Source organism: Heteronotia binoei, chromosome 3 (assembly GCF_032191835.1).
Source record: "Heteronotia binoei isolate CCM8104 ecotype False Entrance Well chromosome 3, APGP_CSIRO_Hbin_v1, whole genome shotgun sequence".
In the NCBI taxonomy this organism is placed as follows: domain Eukaryota; kingdom Metazoa; phylum Chordata; class Lepidosauria; order Squamata; family Gekkonidae; genus Heteronotia; species Heteronotia binoei.
This window is the reverse complement of record NC_083225.1, coordinates 182,546,741-182,564,616: the sequence shown is the minus strand read 5'-3', so window position 1 is coordinate 182,564,616 and position 17,876 is coordinate 182,546,741. Positions and strand designations below refer to the sequence as shown.

Below are 17,876 nucleotides of genomic sequence, written 5' to 3'. Positions count from 1 at the left end.
GAGGAGTGGGGAATCAAACCCAGTTCTCCCAGTTAAGAGTTCGCACACTTAAGAACTACACCAAACTGAAAGACTGGATGCTTGATTTTTGTTTGCACACAAGCTCCATGTGTTTTGGAATGCTGAATTCTTCTTTTGACAGGCCATTATTTTGGCCAAGGCCTAAATGATGCCGTTTTGATCCTCTTCAGCAACCTTTGCAAGTGGATTTTGCCCTTTCACACAGCAAAATCCAGCTGCAAAGTGCATTGAAACTCAAGTGAAAGTGTGTTACTCAGTGTGTGTGTGAGAAAGCGCCCTTATTAGATCCACCGTCATCCATATGGGTCAGCACGCCTCCTTTTTCCTTATGGACAAGGCATTGATCCCAGTGACTGCATAATGAATCGTAACTAGGATGGAAGTTCAAGACGTCAAGGTTAATCCATCCCCTGCGTGGCATCTCATCGTCAAACGCTACCCAAATCTTTGGAGGACAAGAGCAGTCTGCAGACGCAGCTCCCTCCTTTGGCAATTAATTTTAAGATTTCCAACGTGGGTTTAAACGAGGACACGGCAAAGAAACCCAACCCTGCAAAGGCCCACGTCTGCGGATGAGGAGCCGCCACGCAGCATCAAAGGCCTCCGTGGCAGAAGCGAGTCTCCAGCCGGGGGGGGGGGGGGGGGACAGAATATGGAATAATAACGCACAAAAGAGGCTGATGCTTATATAATGGCCGGGCGACGCAAGGCAGAACGGCGAACGGAGCAAGAAAGAGGATGCTTGGAAAACAAAATCAACCAACACTGAGATTACAGCATTGAATGAAAATGAGGAGAAAAGCTTTGCCCTTCCCTTCCTTTCATCTGTCATTATTCCCACCCCTCCCCTCCTTTCCGAAGCTGCTGTCAGCCAGCACCCAGCAGGGTGCTGCAGCAAGAAGGGCTGGTGGATTCACTTGGATAATGTCACAATTAACAATAAGAAATGCTTTTGTGTTTATCTTCCCCGTTTCCTCCTTGCTAACCAGAGCCGGATTAACAATTAGGCCAAGTAGGCACTGGCCCTAGGGGCCCCCATGCCTTTAGGGGCCCTAGGCCAGCTTTGCCCCTTTGTGTTTTCCCCCTGCCTGGAGCCCTCTCAGCCTGCACATGCAGCCAGCAACTGCACCGCTCTTTGCCCGATTTGCCTGGTGCGGCTGCTGCTGACATTGTTGCCAAGTTTGCCTCTCTCTGCCTCTTCCCCGCAACTTCGTCAAAGGGGCTTTTAAGAAAGTGGCTGCAGTGGGGGCCATGGGAGGTGGGGCAGGCGCTCAGACTCTGAGATAATTGGCAAGGGGGCCCCCAAGAATTCAACCGCCTTGGGGCCTCCACAGGGTTTAATCCGGCACTGTCGCTAACCCGGTCAGCTGTGGTGGGATATTTCCCCATTCTTCTCTGGTGCAATAAAATAGGTTCCCTCTGCCAGGTCAGGTCACCTGCAAGTGAATAGCCAGCATCACTCAGTATTAGGATTGTCTGCCAACTTCTAGTGGGGGCTGGAGTTTTTCTGGAATTCTATCTGTTCTCCAGGCCACGGGGATCAGTTTCCCAGGAGAAAATGGAGGGTGGACTCTATGGTGTGGATAGGGTTGCTGAGTCCCTCCGCCACTATGGCATCCTAGACAAGGCTAACTTCTGCCGCCCCCCCCCCGCAACACATAACATCACTGAGTCACATGGGGGCATCCAATTTGACCCCCCCCACAAGGCAGGCACCCTAGGCAATCACCTAGTTTGCCTAGTGGCAGGGCCAGCCTGACTGCCATGCCAGGTAAGGTTAACATAACAAAAAAATGCAAGCTAGTGACCAATTTGCTAAGAAGTATATAGAAACCAGTCCAAATGTCCAAAACATGTACATTCAAGTCCCGAAGTAGTGTGGTGACAAGCCAATCGATTAAGTACATGTTTCTTTCCAGTCTTCATCAGACCTGGGACCACTAACAAAAGAAAACGTTATACAAAAATATCAGAAGGTCATTCAGACACCACCAAAGAGTATTATTTTGCTGAAAAGACTCGACCATTTGTTCTAAATCATTACTCCACAATGTGCTACCCGCTGTGTTGTGTATTTGATCATCTGTGGGTGTGGCCTAAGGTATGTTGGCAGCACTACTTGAGCCCTTAGAGTACGTAATTGGTCACTAGCTTGCATTTTTTTGTTGTGTTATCCATTATAGTGACTCTTTCGGATTGTATTCTGTGCCAGGTAAGGTTGGCAGCTCTGTATTTGGAAAATACCTGGAGATTTGGGGGCAGTGAAGTCTATGGAGGGCAGGGTTTAGAAGGGGTGAACATCGTCAGGGTTCAGTGCCACAGAGTCCGTCTTCCAATGCAGTCACTACTGTCTGCAGTTGTAAAAGTGGGAGATGTCCAGGCTCCACCTGGAGGCTGGCAACCCTGGATCCAGTGGAAGGCAGTGCTTCCACCCAATATCAGAGCACACCCTCTGATTAGAAGATGGGTGATCACTTATGAAGCCTGAGCAACAGGGTTTTTTTTTTTTCATGTAATAAACAATTTTATTAGTTAACATATGGTAGCAAAACTATATCTACATCTTATAAAGACTTAAAAAAGAGACATTCTTCTACCCCATATCAGGGCTTTTTCTGGTAGAAAAATCCCAGCAGGAACTTATTTGCATATTAGGTCACACCCCCTGATGTTGCCATTGCTTCACACCGGGCTTTTTTGTGGGAAAAGCCCAGCAAGAACTCAAGTCAAGTCAAGTTTAGTTTAATACGGTCAGAGACCCATCCAAAAAGAAAGAAAACAGGTAACAAGTGGCATTTAAAAAAAAACAAGGTATACAACTGAACTTGGGCACAGCACAAAATATTATACATAAAAAAATTCAGTTTCCATTTCTAGCTATAAAACATTTCTAGTTGTAAAACATAAATTAAAATACCCGGCAGGAACGCATTTGATGGCAACCCCCTGACGCCGACAGCTGGAGCTGCATTCCTGCTCAAAAAAAGCCCCACTGAGCATTCAGATATTATCATATTTGGTGATATATTCATATATATTGATAGATTCTTTGAGGAAATACAGATGCCACCCCTCCATACCTGCTCAGGGGGGCTCACAACTAAAACAATAGAACAAAACCAATCGAGACCATCAGGGGTGGAATTCTAGCAGGAGCTCCTTTGCATATTAGGCCACCCACCCCCCCGATGTAGCCAATCCTCCAAATGCTTACAAAAAAAGAGCCTTGTAAGCTCTTGGAGGACTGGCTGCATCAGGGGTGTGTGGCCTAATATGCAAAGGAGCTCCTGCTAGAATTCTATCCCCGAAGACCATAAAAATAAGTTAATAAACAGATCATGGAACAGAATTCATGGAAGAGGAGCAGGCCCGTAGCGAGGGGGTGGGCCTGAGGGTTACTGGCCCTGCCAATCAAATTTCTTTGACACCATTACGCCCCTCCCCCTTTCAGTCCCCACACCTAGCAAGAGATGTTTTGCGTGTGTTTGATGCTGCTTTGCAAAGACAATAAACCTGCCTGCGGTGTGCAATAAACGCATGCTAAAGAAATACAATCCTTATCTATAAGCTTTGAAGGCCAGAGGCTCAATCTCGAGTCAGTGCGGGGAAAAGGGGAGGGGACGTGCAGTGTCAGTTGCCAGCCAACTGGAGGAACATAATGCAGACCAAACATTTGTACTTGTCTTCATTATATCTGTAACGGTTAGTGTCTTAGTGATACACCAGAAGCATTAATAGTCGTATTCATTATACAGTTAATGGTTAGCGTTTTTTAAAATAAACTTCAAACATCTTTTGAGCGATAAATGACTTGTCTGCGTTATTTATTCATTCTTTTAGGTAAAATATATTTAAACAAAAGATGTGCCCCCCTAACTGAAAATCCTGGCTGTGCCCCCCACAATGAAAAATCCTGGCTACAGGCCTGAGGAGGAGGAGGAAGATAGAAGGGTATTTCCATCCTGCTTTGCTCCTGGACGCCAAGAGTCAAAGCAGCTTACAAAATTAAAGATCTTGAAATCAACGCTGAGTGTCCAGATCAGGGGTGGAATTCTTGCAGGAGCTACTTTGCATATTAGGCCACACACCCCTGATGTAGCCAATCCTCCAAAAGTTTACTTTTTTATTTTTTTTAATTGATTTGATTTATATCCCATCCTCCCTGCCGAAGCAGGCTCAGGGCGTCTCACAGCACAAAATCCCAATAAACAATTAAAATTAATAAGTATTAAAATTACACATTGAACAGTAAAAAAAAATTCAATAATTACAACAGTTAAGAACAGAATATTAGTTTGGTGCTATTTCAGTGGCGATGGCATACAAGGCTCTTTTTTGTAAGCTCTTGGAGGATTGGCTACATCAGGGGTGTGTGGCCTAATATGCAAAGTAGCTCCTGCTAGAATTCCACCCCTGGCCCAGATGACATCTTTTTCAGAGAATGAGCTTCTTTTGGAGGAAGCTTCTATTGGGAGATTTGGTTACTATAGGAGAGTTTTGCCCAGTCATAGAAGTGTGATAACTGCCGTAAATACATGTCCCAAGACGTACATTGCGAAAAAGGTAAACTTGCATTTATTCAAGCAGATCCAGATCACATTTAGGTTGCAGTCAAAAAAAGAGAGAGAAGTCTAATCTAAGGAGTACTTTCCTCATTGCAAATGGCCACCTTGTCCAGCATCATGTGTATGAGTATGATGGCATGGTCTCTATGGGAGAGACCTCCAGGGACATGTGTCTCCATGGAAGGCCATGTGAAGTGAGTGAGATGACAAAGTGAGATAGAGAGGAGGTGCCAAAGAGCAGATCCCAAGTTAAGACAAAGAGAGGCATCCCATTCAAGGAGATAACATCTGTACACCCTTAGAGTGATACAGCACTGCCCCCCCCCCCAGATGTCCAGTCATGCCAAGTCACTCACTCCAACAGCTTCTTCCAACTTAAGCAGTTTTTCCTCTAGCCAGAGCTTTTTTTTGTAGCAGAAACTCCTTTGCATATTAGGTCACACCTCCCGGATGTAGCCAATCCTCCAAGAGCTTACAGGGCTCTTCTTAGAGGGCCTACTGTAAGCTCCAGGAGGATTGGCTACATGGGGGGGGTGGCCTAATATTCAAAGGAGTTCCTGCTACAAAAAAAGCCCTGCTTCTAGCAGATGAGACTCTTAGGTTGGAGGTGGGTTGCTTAGGACAGAGGAACACTTCAAACTTTGCTGAGTGTAATGGCCAGTTATTATTTTTAAATCTACTTTTTTCTTGTTAATTGCCTTTAGGGTTTTTTTACTGGACAGAAACATGAGTTGCAAGTTTACTAACAAAGTAAGCAAATGAAGGGTGAGAACAAGGTTTTGAAAATCGTGGTCCCAAGCTAATGCTCACCGTGAGAAAAAATGGAGATGACTTGCACACCTTAGTACTGACCTTCTGAATTATGCTTAGATCTTTACTCAGCTACATGCAAAGATAATTCCCACTGCAGTAGTCAGATTGTTCCCTCTGATGTCCATTTAGCTTCACAACTGCTGCAAAGATGGTTTTGTCTTCCACTGAGCACACGTTTGCCTCTGACCAAGAACATTTATTTATTTATTCATTCATTTATTTATTGCACTTGCATCCCGCCCTCCCCAAACGGGCTCGGGGTGGCTAACAGTCACAATTCGATGACAGATTCACATTATAATGATAAAACATTATTAAAATATTAAAATCGACGCTAGATTCAGCCGAACTGGCACATTACCGGCCGGTCTCGAGTTTACCCTTTTTGGGTAAAATTATTGAGAGGGCAGTGGCGTTGTAGTTACAGAGCTTTCTGGAGGATGCTTCCGTTCTCGATCCCCATAAGTCTGGCTTTCGCCCGGACCATGGGACGGAGACAGTGCTGGTCGCTTTAGTGGATGACCTTCAGCGGCATCTGGATCGAGGCGGCTCGGCGCTACTGATGTTGTTAGACCTATCGGCAGCGTTCGATACGGTTGACCATCGGTTGCTGACTTGCCATCTCGCCAACGCGGGGATTCGGGGGTTGGCCCTACAATGGCTTTCCTCTTTCCTTGATGGTCGAGGACAAAGGGTGGCGATTGGGGGTGAACTGTCCTGAAGACACATGCTTGATTGTCGGGTGCCTCAGGGGGCTGTCCCCGATGTTGTTCAACATCTACATGCGCCCCCTTGCCCAGATTGCCCGGAGGTATGGGTTGGGTTGTCACCAGTATGCTGATGACACCCAGCTCTATCTACTAATGGATGGCCGGCCTGACTGTCCCAGAAAATCTGGACCTGGCATTACAAGCCGTGGCTAGATGGCTTAGGCTGAGTAGATTGAAACTAAGTCCAGCAAAGACAGAGGTCCTTTGCTTGGGTCGACGTGGTCCGGGAGGGGAAATTGCCCTACTGGCCACTGACAATGGCACACAGGGTCATGAGCTTGGGGGTACTACTGGAGCCTGCCCTAACAATGGAGGCCCAGATAGCAGCCACTGTCTCCTCGGTGGGGAGGGTGGGATATAAATCGAATAAAATGAAATCCAGATGTCCAGAAATCCAGAAATCCAGGTGATCCAGATGTCTTAGGAGATCGTCCAAAAGGGTGACCAGTACTGTCTCCGTCCCATGTCCCGAGTGAAAGCCGGACTGAAATGGGTCTAATGTGGGTGATTTAGCTTTCTGGCCTATGATTAGCAATATGCCTGTATGATGTAGAAGAAGAAGATATTGGATTTATATCCCGCCCTCCACTCCGAAGAGTCTCAGAGCGGCTCACAATCTCCTTTACCTTCCTCCCCCACAACAGACACCCTGTGAGGTGGGTGGGGCTGGAGAGGGCTCTCACAGCAGCTGCCCTTTCAAGGACAACCTCTGCCAGAGCTATGGCTGACCCAAGGCCATTCTAGCAGGTGCAAGTGGAGGAGTGGGGAATCAAACCCGGTTCTCCCAGATAAGAGTCCGCACACTTAACCACTACACCAAACTGGCTGTAGTTTTTAAAAATCAAATTGACACACACTCCAGAACCATACTGCCATAAGGCAAAATTCACCTGTGTGACATAATCCTCCTGTTGAACTAAAACAGACACAAAGCACAGTTTCATGCTCACCCCCTCTTGTGACATCCATATGTATCCCACATCAGCATTATCATAAATTATGTCTGGAATCCTCACGAGCCAGAAAGCTAAAGGAGTTTGTTTTGTCCAGGAATGCCAAATGCAGGTGTTGGAAAGCAACTACCACAACCCAGCAAAAATGTCACAGTCTCACAATTTCTCAAATAGCCCTGTCAGATACCATTTGTGGGGTTGCTTACAATATCCAGGAATACTACATCAGGCATGTGGAATGCCTTTTTGGGGTTGTTTTGGCAACTTTCATATAGCTTCTACCTTGTTGAATTTGGTCCCCAAGCTAATGTTCACTGTGAGATAAAATGGAGATAACTTGCACACCTTAGTATCGACCTTCTTAATAAATTCCTTGATCATGGAAACAAACCAGAGAATGGAAAAGAGCAGAAATTAAACAATACTTTGAATAATTATATAGGAGGGTTCTCCCCCCTCCTTGAAATACCTATGGCTTCAAATTTGAAATTCTACAACTCACAGAACCTTAGAGACAAAACTCAAAGGTCGGTTTTCCTTCCTGCGTTTCTAGTTCAACCAGCACATTGTAAATATTGTGACATTTTCAGGATCTTTAGAAAGTTCAGCTCAACAATCTGAGATCTGGGAGATGTTTCTAATTTCAGTGAGTATATGAAAGGAGGGATGCAGTGGCCTCAAACAGCTTTCCCTTTTCTTACCTACCAGCAAACCATCTACCAAACAGAATTTGAGATCGTTCCCGATCCATCACTGCCATAGAAGTATCCCACGCACCCAAAAGTTCTGAAGGCCAGGCAACAACTGAAGAACAATACAGAACCACGGCTGGGGCAAATCTGTAACAGCAAGGCTTCAAAAGAAACTCATCGAGGCCACACAGCCCTTTCCTTTGGTCTTCCTTCCTGAATGTTATCAAAACGTTCTGGTTTGAACCCCTGAGGCTGCCTCTAGCACACGGCCTTCTTCATTCTCTCAAATCTTTCCGCTGGAAAAAAGAAGAAAAGACAAGAGCTAGACTTACAGAAGAGTGTTGAACGGGCAACCACCCAGGCGATTCGACAGAACATTTGTGGGCCGGGCATCTGCCGTGGCTCTGCTGCAAACAAAGAAAAAGGGGGGATGCATTAGATTACATGGGACATTACCAGGCCACAGATTCAGCAGGAGCTCATGGGAGCACAGCTCCTGAACCTTTCTGAGGGTTCCCCCTCTTCCTCCCCAACTACTGTCCATTGAATAGTAGGTGCAGCTGCATAACAATCCCTGGATTAGGAGAGCGGGCAGCCAGCCAGCCAGCCACCAGGGGCTTTGCCACGCCCCCAGCAGCCCTCATTAACCCCTGGAGAAGCCCACACCACCTTTTCTCCACTTCTTTTGTGATTTTGGGTGGTGGGTGGCTTGCTGGCGTTTTGACTGGGGGGTGGGCAGCCCAGGAGAGCCCTTGGCAAATGAGGCCTGCTTGGGCTGACTGGATCTCCTTTTTTGCGTCGGGTTGCTTTTGGCTGCAGGGGTGGGGGGGGAGCATATGCTAATGAGCTCTGCCACTTATTTTTCTACAAAATTACTCCTGGACATTACAATACTCTTAGGGGAGTTTGCTGAAACCCAGCATGACCCCATCTTTCTGCAAGCTCAGTCTGGAGGACAAAGACTCGCTCAAGGCTTTTGCTGACAGAGCATACAATTCTATTAAGAATGATCGTGCTTGAGAGAGGGCTCGAGTCTGACTCGGAGCAACGAGAGGGCTCTCACCCCCACCCCCGATTTGATTGTTAAGACCAGAGACTGCGGCATTGAATGAAATGAACCGGCCACCTTGAAGCATGCTCCTGGATCCTACATCTTTTTTGGAACATCCGAATGTAACAGTTACGAAGATATGAAACAGATCTGCTGAACTCTACCCCTATTAAATACATTAACGTATTCATATTGTATCCATATAGCACCAGCATAGTTTTTAATGTTTTTGAAGAAGCAGACTGCAGATTTATACCCCGCCCTTCTCTCTGAAACAGAGCCTCAAAGGGGGTTACAATCTCCTATGTCTTCTCCCTCCACAACAGACACCCTGTGAGGTGGGTGGGACTGAGAGGGCTCTCACAGCAGCTGCCCTTTCAAGGACAACTCCTGCAATAGCTATGGTACTGCTGGGACCAAATGCCACAGGATCCAGCCCACGCACCGGTGATAAGAGTAAGATTTACACCAAAAAGGAAAACACACACATACTCAAGGATACACAGGGAGGCGCCTGGATCAGTTTTTAAAGTTCATCGGAGTTGCTAGCAGCTTGTCATAATTCATGAATCTCTTTAACTCTCTCTCCCCCTGCACAACTACCGATGGCCGTTTTTATTCATTTCATGACCTCATAACATTCCACTTGCTCCAGCCAATTAATTACCGTGTGTATTCTGCCCAGAGACAGCAGGCACATGCGTACAGTAAACAAACAATAAGTTTCTTTGAGACCATAAATCAAGTTAGTCTGCAAAACATCCTGTCCACATTTTTATCTCACTTTGCTCCCAACTCACTCCAACACATCTTCTCTGTATTTAAACTGAATCCCCACATGGTACCTATTGTACCATGGAGTTTTCCCTCCCAAATGGCTAGAGCATCCAGGAAAACCAAAGAGTTTTCCCAGAAATGCCTAGAGTGGCCGCCACATTATGTCGCTGGTGCAATGATGTCACTTCCAGGTGAAGTCATCATGCCGACGTCAGAGGAGGTTCCCCCCACCGGCCCAATGTGGGCCGGTGGGCTGGGAACCTCCCGGGCGGGGGAGCCCTAACTCTTATGAGCAAATACAATTGTACTATGCTAAGAGACATCACAGGTCCATTTAGCTCAGTGTTGTCCTCTCTGACTGGCAGCGGCTCCCCAAAGTCTCAAGAACACAAATTCCTTCCCCAGCTTGGTGGTGGCCGTGGAAAATGTCGTCAAGTCATAGACAACTTACGGCAACCCCGTAGAGTTTTCAAGCCCGAGATGAATAGAGGTGGTTTGTCATTGCCTGCCCTTACATAGAACCATAAAGTTATTAAGTTGGAAGGGGCCATCCAGGCCATCTGGTCCAGCCCCCTGCTCAATGCAAGATCAGCCTAGAGCATCCCTGACAATGGTTTGTCCAGCCGCTGCTTGAAGACTGCCAGTGTTGGGGAGCTCAGTCACCACCTCCCTCGGTAGCCGATTCCACTACTGAACAACTCTTACTGTAAAAAAGATTTTCCTAATATCCAGCTGGCACCTTAGAAACCCTGGACTTCCTTGGTGGTCTCCCTTCCAAGCACTAATCAGGGCTGACCTTGCTTCACTTCCAAGATGTGATGACATTGAGACGCCTATCCAGGGCTTTTTTTGTGGCAGGAACTCTTTTGCACATTAGGCCACACCTCCCTGATGTAGCCAATCCTCCAAGAGCTTACATGACTCTTAGTACAGGGCCTACCGTAAACTCCAGGAGGACTGGCTATATCAGGGGTCTGTGGCCTAATATGCAAAGGAGTTCCTGCTACAAAAAAAGCCCTGCGCCCATCTAACTTGCGAATGTGGATTAGCCCCAGTACCTAATTAAGAAACAACAGGAAAGGAAGATTAGTTGGTATATAGTAGCAGACTGCAGACTGCAACACTCCTCCTTTCAGTGTTCCCATAGAATGACTGAACCATACAGCACTGTTGAAGATTTTTTAAAATTGAAACAGAGAAACAAGTAACCCAGGGTTTTCAAATGGACTTTGTGGACAATTAGAACATCTGCATGGAATATGATTGTTCTGGCCTGCACATAATATTTTTTGACGTTTAAAACAATTTTATTTAGTAACATATGGTAACAATATCTATTTCTTGCATCGTTAATAACTTCTTTTTATCTGCCCCATATATTACTTTCTAACCACCCCTCCCCCCATTACTTGACCCCCACTGGTGTTATTTACTTAAAATACTAACATTTAAAGGTACCCTTAACTAATAAAAACAAAGATTAATATTCTTCTTCCTTCTAAGACTTAATCATTATCAAAAATTGTCCAGTGTCCTTTTATTTTCCACTCTTTTTCTACATATCTTCTGAATTTTTTCCACTTCATCTTAAAAACTTCTAAGTCATAGTCTCTTAAAATTCTTGTTAATTTGTCCATTTCACTCCATGTCATAACTTTTACAATCCAATCCCATTTTTCTGGTATTTTTTCTTGCTTCCACAACTGCTCATACAGTGTCCTAGCAGCTGAAAGCAAGTACCAGATTATAGTTCTATCTTTTGGAAATTTTTCCATTTGTAATCCCAACAGAAAAGTCTCTGCAACTTTCTTAAATTTGTATCCCAAGATCCTAGAAATTTCTTTTTGAATCATCTGCCAATACTTTTTTTGCTCTTTCACAAGTCCACCACATATGGTAGAAAGAACCTTCATGTTTTTTACATTTCCAACATCTATCTGGCATCTTATTGTTCATCTTTGCCAACTTTTTAGGAGTCATATACCATCTGTACATCACTTTAAAACAGTTCTCTTTAATACTATGACACGTCGAAAGCTTTATAGAATTCTTCCACAAATATTCCCAAGTTTCCATCTGTATTACTTTATTTACATTAATTGCCCACTTAATCATTTGAGATTTCACTACTTCATCTTCCGTAGACCATTTTAAAAGTAATTTATATAATTTTGAAATTAATTTTTCATTGTCTCCAAGCAGAACTTTTTCCATTTCTGTTTGCTCTCTTCTTATTCCTTCAGTTTTAATATCATTTTCCACCAAGCTCTTTATTTGTTGCATTTGGAACCAATCATATTTATTATTCAACTCCTCAGCAGTTTTCAATTCTGTTTTGCCACTTTGTATTTTTAATAGTTGATTGCATGACAACCACTTTTCTTCACCCGTCTCAGCTGTTATTTTTATTACTTCGGCTGGCACTATCCATAGCGGTTTTCTCTCATCCCCATACTTCTTATATTTCCTCCAAGTATTTAGCAAATTATTTCTTATATAATGGTGAGAGAAAAAACCATCCATCTTTTTTTCCCCATAGTACATATAAGCGTGCCAGCCAAATTTATTTCCATGACCTTCCAACGCTAAAAGTTTTTTGTTTAAGAAGAAGATAGAAGAAGAAGTTTTTTGTTTAACAGCGTCACCTATTCTTTTATCCACACTAGACAAACTGCTTCATGATATAATTTTAAATCTGGTAATTGGAATCCTCCTCTCTCTTTTTCATCTGTTAAGATTTTCATTTTAATCCTTGGTTTCTTCCCAGCCCACACAAACTCTGAAATTTTCCTTTGCCATTTATTAAATTGTTTACTGTCTTTCACAAATGGAATAGTTTGAAACAAATACATTATTCTTGGCAAAATATTCATCTTAATTGCAGCTATTCTGCCAAGCAATGACAAATTAAGTTTATTCCATTTTCTCATATCTTCATCCATTTTATGCCATAGCTTCTCATAATTGTTTTTAAACAAGTCAATATTCTTCATTGTTATCTCCACATCCAAATATTTTACCTTAGAGGTAACTTTACATCCCATTATCTTCTGCAGTTCCTTTTGTTTGCTTACTTGCATATTTTTACATAGAAGTTTTGGTTTTTCTTTATTAATACACAGTCCTGCCAATTCCCCATATTCTTGTATTTTAGCTAACAACAAAGGTGTGACTTGTATGGGATTTTCATTTATAAACATTATATCATCTGCAAATGCTCTATATTTGTAAGTAAATCCTTTTACTTTTAATCCTTCTATTTCTTTATCTTCTTGGATTTGCATCAGTAAGATTTCAAGAGTAACTATAAACAACAGTGGGGAAAGCGGACAGCCTTGTCTTGTATCTTGGCTAATTATCATGTCTTCTGTAAGATCTGCATTTATACATAACCTTGCACGTTGCTCAGTATATATTGCTTTTATCATCCTTATAAAGTTTACCCCCAACTCCATTTCCTCCATTACTGCAAACATAAAGTCCCAATTTAAATTATCAAATGCTTTCTCTGCATCCGCAAAGAATAATGCTACTTCCTTTTCTGGATGTCTTTCATAATATTCTACAATATTTACAACAGTTCTAATATTGTCTCTTATTTGCCTTTTGGGGAGAAACCCCCCTTGATCTTCCTTTATAAAATTTATCAAATATTGTTTAAGCCGTTCTGCCAAGATTCTTGTATATATTTTATAGTCATTATTTAATAGTGAGATTGGTCTATAATTTTTTACATCCGTGACATCTCTATCTTCCTTTGGAATCAACGAAATAACAGCTTCCTTCCATGTATTTGGTATTTTCCCTTTTTTTCTTATCATGTTCATCAGTTTCTGAAGTTTCGGAATTAACTCCTCTTTGAAGGTTTTAAAAAATTTAGCTGTATATCCATCTGGTCCAGGTGCTTTTCCATTTTTCATTGTATTAATTGCTGCCTCAATTTCTGTTTTTTCAATTGGATCATTCAAGACTTTTCCCATGTTTTCTGTTAAGGGTGCTATTTTAATCTTTTGTAAATGCTCTTCCATCTTTTCTTTCTTTATTTTAACACCCTTAAATAATTTGGCATACTACTTAAAGAATTCTCTTTTTATTCCTTCTTGATCTACCACCTCTCTTCCCTCCACCACAATTTTATTAATAATTTTACTTTCTCTCTTTTTCTTCAATTGCCAAGCCAAATATTGTCCAGGTTTATTGGCTCCCTCAAAAGATTTCTGCTGCAATCTTTTCAAATTCCATTCCAGTTCTTTATTTAACAAATGTCTCATTTGTGTTTGTAATATTGTAATCTCCCTCATAATTTTCTTTTTCCCTGGCCTTTTTCTCAGTTCCCCTTCTTTTTCTTTATTTCATTTTGAATGTCCAACATCTGTTTTTCTTTTGCCCTCTTGTCTTTATTATTCAATGAAATAATAATAATAATAAACTTTTATTTATACTTTTATTTATACCCCGCCCTCCCCGCCTAGGCAGGCTCAGGGCGGCTAACAAGACATGGCAAAACCATGATACAATAAAACAGTATATAATATAATTAATAATTTAAACAGTAAAACCAATAAAATAGTATAACATTATGGTACAATCAAATTATGTATAAGATGGCTCAGTGTTATTGATATTATCAGGAGTTCCGTCTTAAAAAGCTAGCCGGAAGAGGGCAGTTTTGCAGGCCCTACGGAACTGGTCAAGATCCCGTAGGGCCCGCACCTCTTCCGGCAGTTGATTCCACCATTGGGGCGCCTTTGTAGAGAATGCCTGTTCTCTGGTAGTTTTTAATTTGGTTTCTTTTGGCCTAGGGATTTTGAGAAGATTTTTTGAGCTTGATCGCAGTGCTCTCTGGGGAATATATGGAGAGAGGCAGTCCCTAAGGTAGGCAGGTCCTCGACCATATAGGGCTTTAAGGGTAATGACCAGCACCTTGTAATGAACCCGGTAAACAATTGGCAGCCTGTGCAACTCCCGCAGCCCAGACTGCACATGTTCCCACCGAGGCAGTCCCAATAGCAGCCTGGCTGCTGCATTTTGCACTAGCTGCAGTTTCCGGGTTCGGTACAGGGGCAGCCCCATGTAGAGGGCATTACAGTAGTCTAACCTCGAGGTGACCGTTGCGTGGATCACTGTTGCCAAGTCGCCGCGCTCCAGGAAGGGGGCCAACTGCCTCGCCCGTCTAAGGTGAAAAAAGGCGGACTTGGCAGTAGCTGCTATCTGGGCCTCCATTGTCAAGGAAGGCTCCAGTAGAACTCCCAGCCTCTTAACTCTGCGCACTGCTACCAGTTGCGCCCCGTCAAAAACTGGGAGAGAGACCCCATTCCCTAAACCACCACGACCCAGGCAAAGGACCTCTGTCTTTGCTGGATTCAGTTTCAACCCACTCAGCTTAATCCAGTCTGCCACGGCTTGCAACGCCCGGTTCAGATTTTCCGGGACATTGCCAGTCCGGTCACCCATCAATAGATAGAGTTGGGTGTCATCAGCCTACTGATGACAACCCAGCCCATATCTCCGGGCAATCTGGGCAAGGGGGCGCATAAAAATGTTAAATAGCATCGGAGAGAGAACTGCTCCCTGTGGCACCCCACAATTAAGTGAGTGTTTCTGGGACAGCTCTCCCCCAATTGCCACCCTTTGTCCCCGACCCTCAAGGAAAGAGGAAAGCCACTGTAAAGCTGACCCCTGAATCCCTGCGTCGGTGAGGCAGCGGGCCAGCAGCCGGTGATCAACCACATTGAACGCAGCTGATAGGTCTAACAGCAGCAAAACCGCCACGCTGCCTCAATCTAGATGTCTCCGAAGATCATCCATGAGAGCGACCAAGACTGTCTCCGTCCCGTGTCCTGGGCGGAAGCCGGACTGGAATGGCTCTAAGGTGGAAGCGTCCTCCAGAAAACTCTGCAGCTGCAACACAACAGCCCTCTCAATAACTTTGCCCAAAAACAGCAAATTTGAGACCGGCCGGTAGTTTGCCAATTCGGTCGGGTCTGATGTAACCTTTTTTAAGAGAGGGCGGACCACTGCCTTCTTCAGAGGGGCAAAAAAATGGCCCTCTGAAAGAGATCTATTTATGATGTCCCGTATAGGAATATGTAATCAATATTCCTCTCATTACTGCTTTATAAGCATCCCACACCGTCTGAAATTCTGTATCTTCTTTATCGTTTATTTGGAAGAAAGCTTTAGTTTCATTTTCTAGAGATGTCACTATTTCTTTATTCTGTAGTAAATCTTCATTCAATCTCCATCTTCTTGACTTTTTAGACAATTTTGTAATCCACATTATTGGGTTATGATCACCCCTATTTTAGGTAAAATCTCTATTTTCTTTGTTATAAGGCCTAAATCTTTAGTACCCCCACAACATATCAATTCTGGAAAAAGTTTTATGTCTTGCTGGAAAAAAGGTATAGTCCCGCACTTCAGGATTAAATTTCTTCCATATATCCTCCAAGTTTTCTTGTTTGACCAATTCAAAAAAAGACTTTGGCCTGCAAATAATATTGTATTGGTCTCTGTTTAAATTAATTTGTTTGCTACTGATGGTTCGTTATGCCTTTGAGTTGATGACATTGAGCTAGCCTGCGCCATCCAGGTCAGGGCATCTGGCTGCTACCTGAAATTCTGTACCTGTACCTACAGTATGTGGAGCTCTGCGACTGATGCACAATCCCAAATCCTTTTTAAGAAGGAACCATGACTAGGTGGCAAGACACATGTTTCCAAGACAACTAGGTGGCAAGACACATGTCTGGGACAAGTGATGCTCTGTATTCTTGGTGCTTGGGAGGGGCAACAGTGTGAGGACTTCTAGTGCCCTGGCCCCATTGATGGACCTCCTGATGGCACCTGGGGGGGGGGGGGGTTGGCCACTGTGTGACACAGAGTGTTGGACTGGATGGGCCATTGGCCTGATCCAGCATGGCTTCTCTTGTGTCCTTATGTCTGGGAACAGTGATGCTCTGTATTCTTGGTGCTTGGGAGGGGCAATGGTGGGAGGGCTTCTACTGTCCTGGCTCCACTGACGGACCTCCAGATGGCACCTGGGGTTTTTTGGCCACTGTGTGACACAGAGTGTTGGACTGGATGGACCACTGGCCTGATCCAACATGACTTCTCATGTTCTTATGCTATGCATGGAGGTGAGCAAAGTTAAATCCGCATTCTGAATCTCTAGTAGCCAGGCTCTGACGGGCTACCAATCAATCCTGAAATGAATGGGCTAAATGCATCCCTGGCCTTACCCCCTACAATCAATTTCTTATATCTGTGTACACTCAGCTTTCTCTAATGTTCATTACCATAGTTTTCACCCGTATATCGAGATTTCTTTTCATTGTGAAATATTTATTCCATTCAGCATCTAGTCTAACCCTCCAGGGCATGGGGCTTACAATTAAAATGCAGCCTGACAAAAGAAGATTAAAAGAAAATATGTGCCCAAATCCTTAACCCCAGCCAACAAAACACTACGGATGAATCAGAAAGATCAATACGAGTCCGCATGATCCGTACACCAGAGTGCAGAGACGTCGCTTTCCTCACCTGCAGAGCTACGGGAAGAACAAATAAGAACTTGCAAAGCGACCCAGAGATACAGCTAATGGAATCATTAGGGCTAAAATTTGTCCTGGCTTTTCGTGGAGAAAAACGTGCCCCTCTGCCCATCAGTCGTGCGTTTTCTTGCCTCTCGTCCGGTCAATCAACACACAACTTGGAATCAACTCCCAGGTGTGCTGGATCATGCCAGGCCACTGGTGTGAAACTTGAGAGCTTAGCCTGAGAATATCGCTTGGCAGTTTTAAAGCACGAAGCGGAGTTACTGCTGAATCGTCACCATGGGCTCTGGCTACCCCAGGTGTTACAATGTGCTCTTTTCGACCAGTGACTGTTCCATTATGAAATAACCATCTCCCCATATTGTAAACATCAACCCCAGCTTCTTTCAAATAAAAACGTCAATCACACAACACAAATCCTTCCTTTTCTATACAAACTGGCTGTTAGAAAATACGTGATAGTGAGCAGGGGAAAGTACGTTCTCCTTCCGAGCAGATATGGGAGGTAATTGTCACAATTCCATAAAAGTTATTAACCCAAAATCCAAGAGGGAGAAGGGTTAATTTAAACTCTGACTTCCTGCCAGGATATGATGCATTCATACGCCAACTGTCCCTGTTATTTCCTAGCACCTGTCCCTGGCAAATCACTGTCTAACTTCTCTCTATTTTTGCCTT

At 43.9% G+C, this 17,876-nt stretch overlaps 1 protein-coding gene across 9 annotated transcripts in view; it reads right to left on the bottom strand.

Annotated features, from left to right (window-relative positions):
• DLG2 (discs large MAGUK scaffold protein 2) overlaps positions 1 to 17,876 on the bottom strand; it is a 1,647,444-nt gene that overhangs the window by 1,357,601 nt on the left and 271,967 nt on the right. For 8 of the 9 annotated variants that reach the window (XR_009555217.1, XM_060234983.1, XM_060234984.1 and 5 more), the window contains exon 5: positions 8,147 to 8,216. Coding sequence is in view for 8 of the 9 variants with exons in the window: in XM_060234983.1 (XP_060090966.1) it covers positions 8,147 to 8,216 (70 nt within the window). In the remaining variant the exon portion in view is untranslated. Of the gene's footprint in view, positions 1 to 8,146; positions 8,222 to 17,876 lie in introns of all 9 variants that reach the window. The other variant, XM_060234991.1, reaches the window with a different exon arrangement.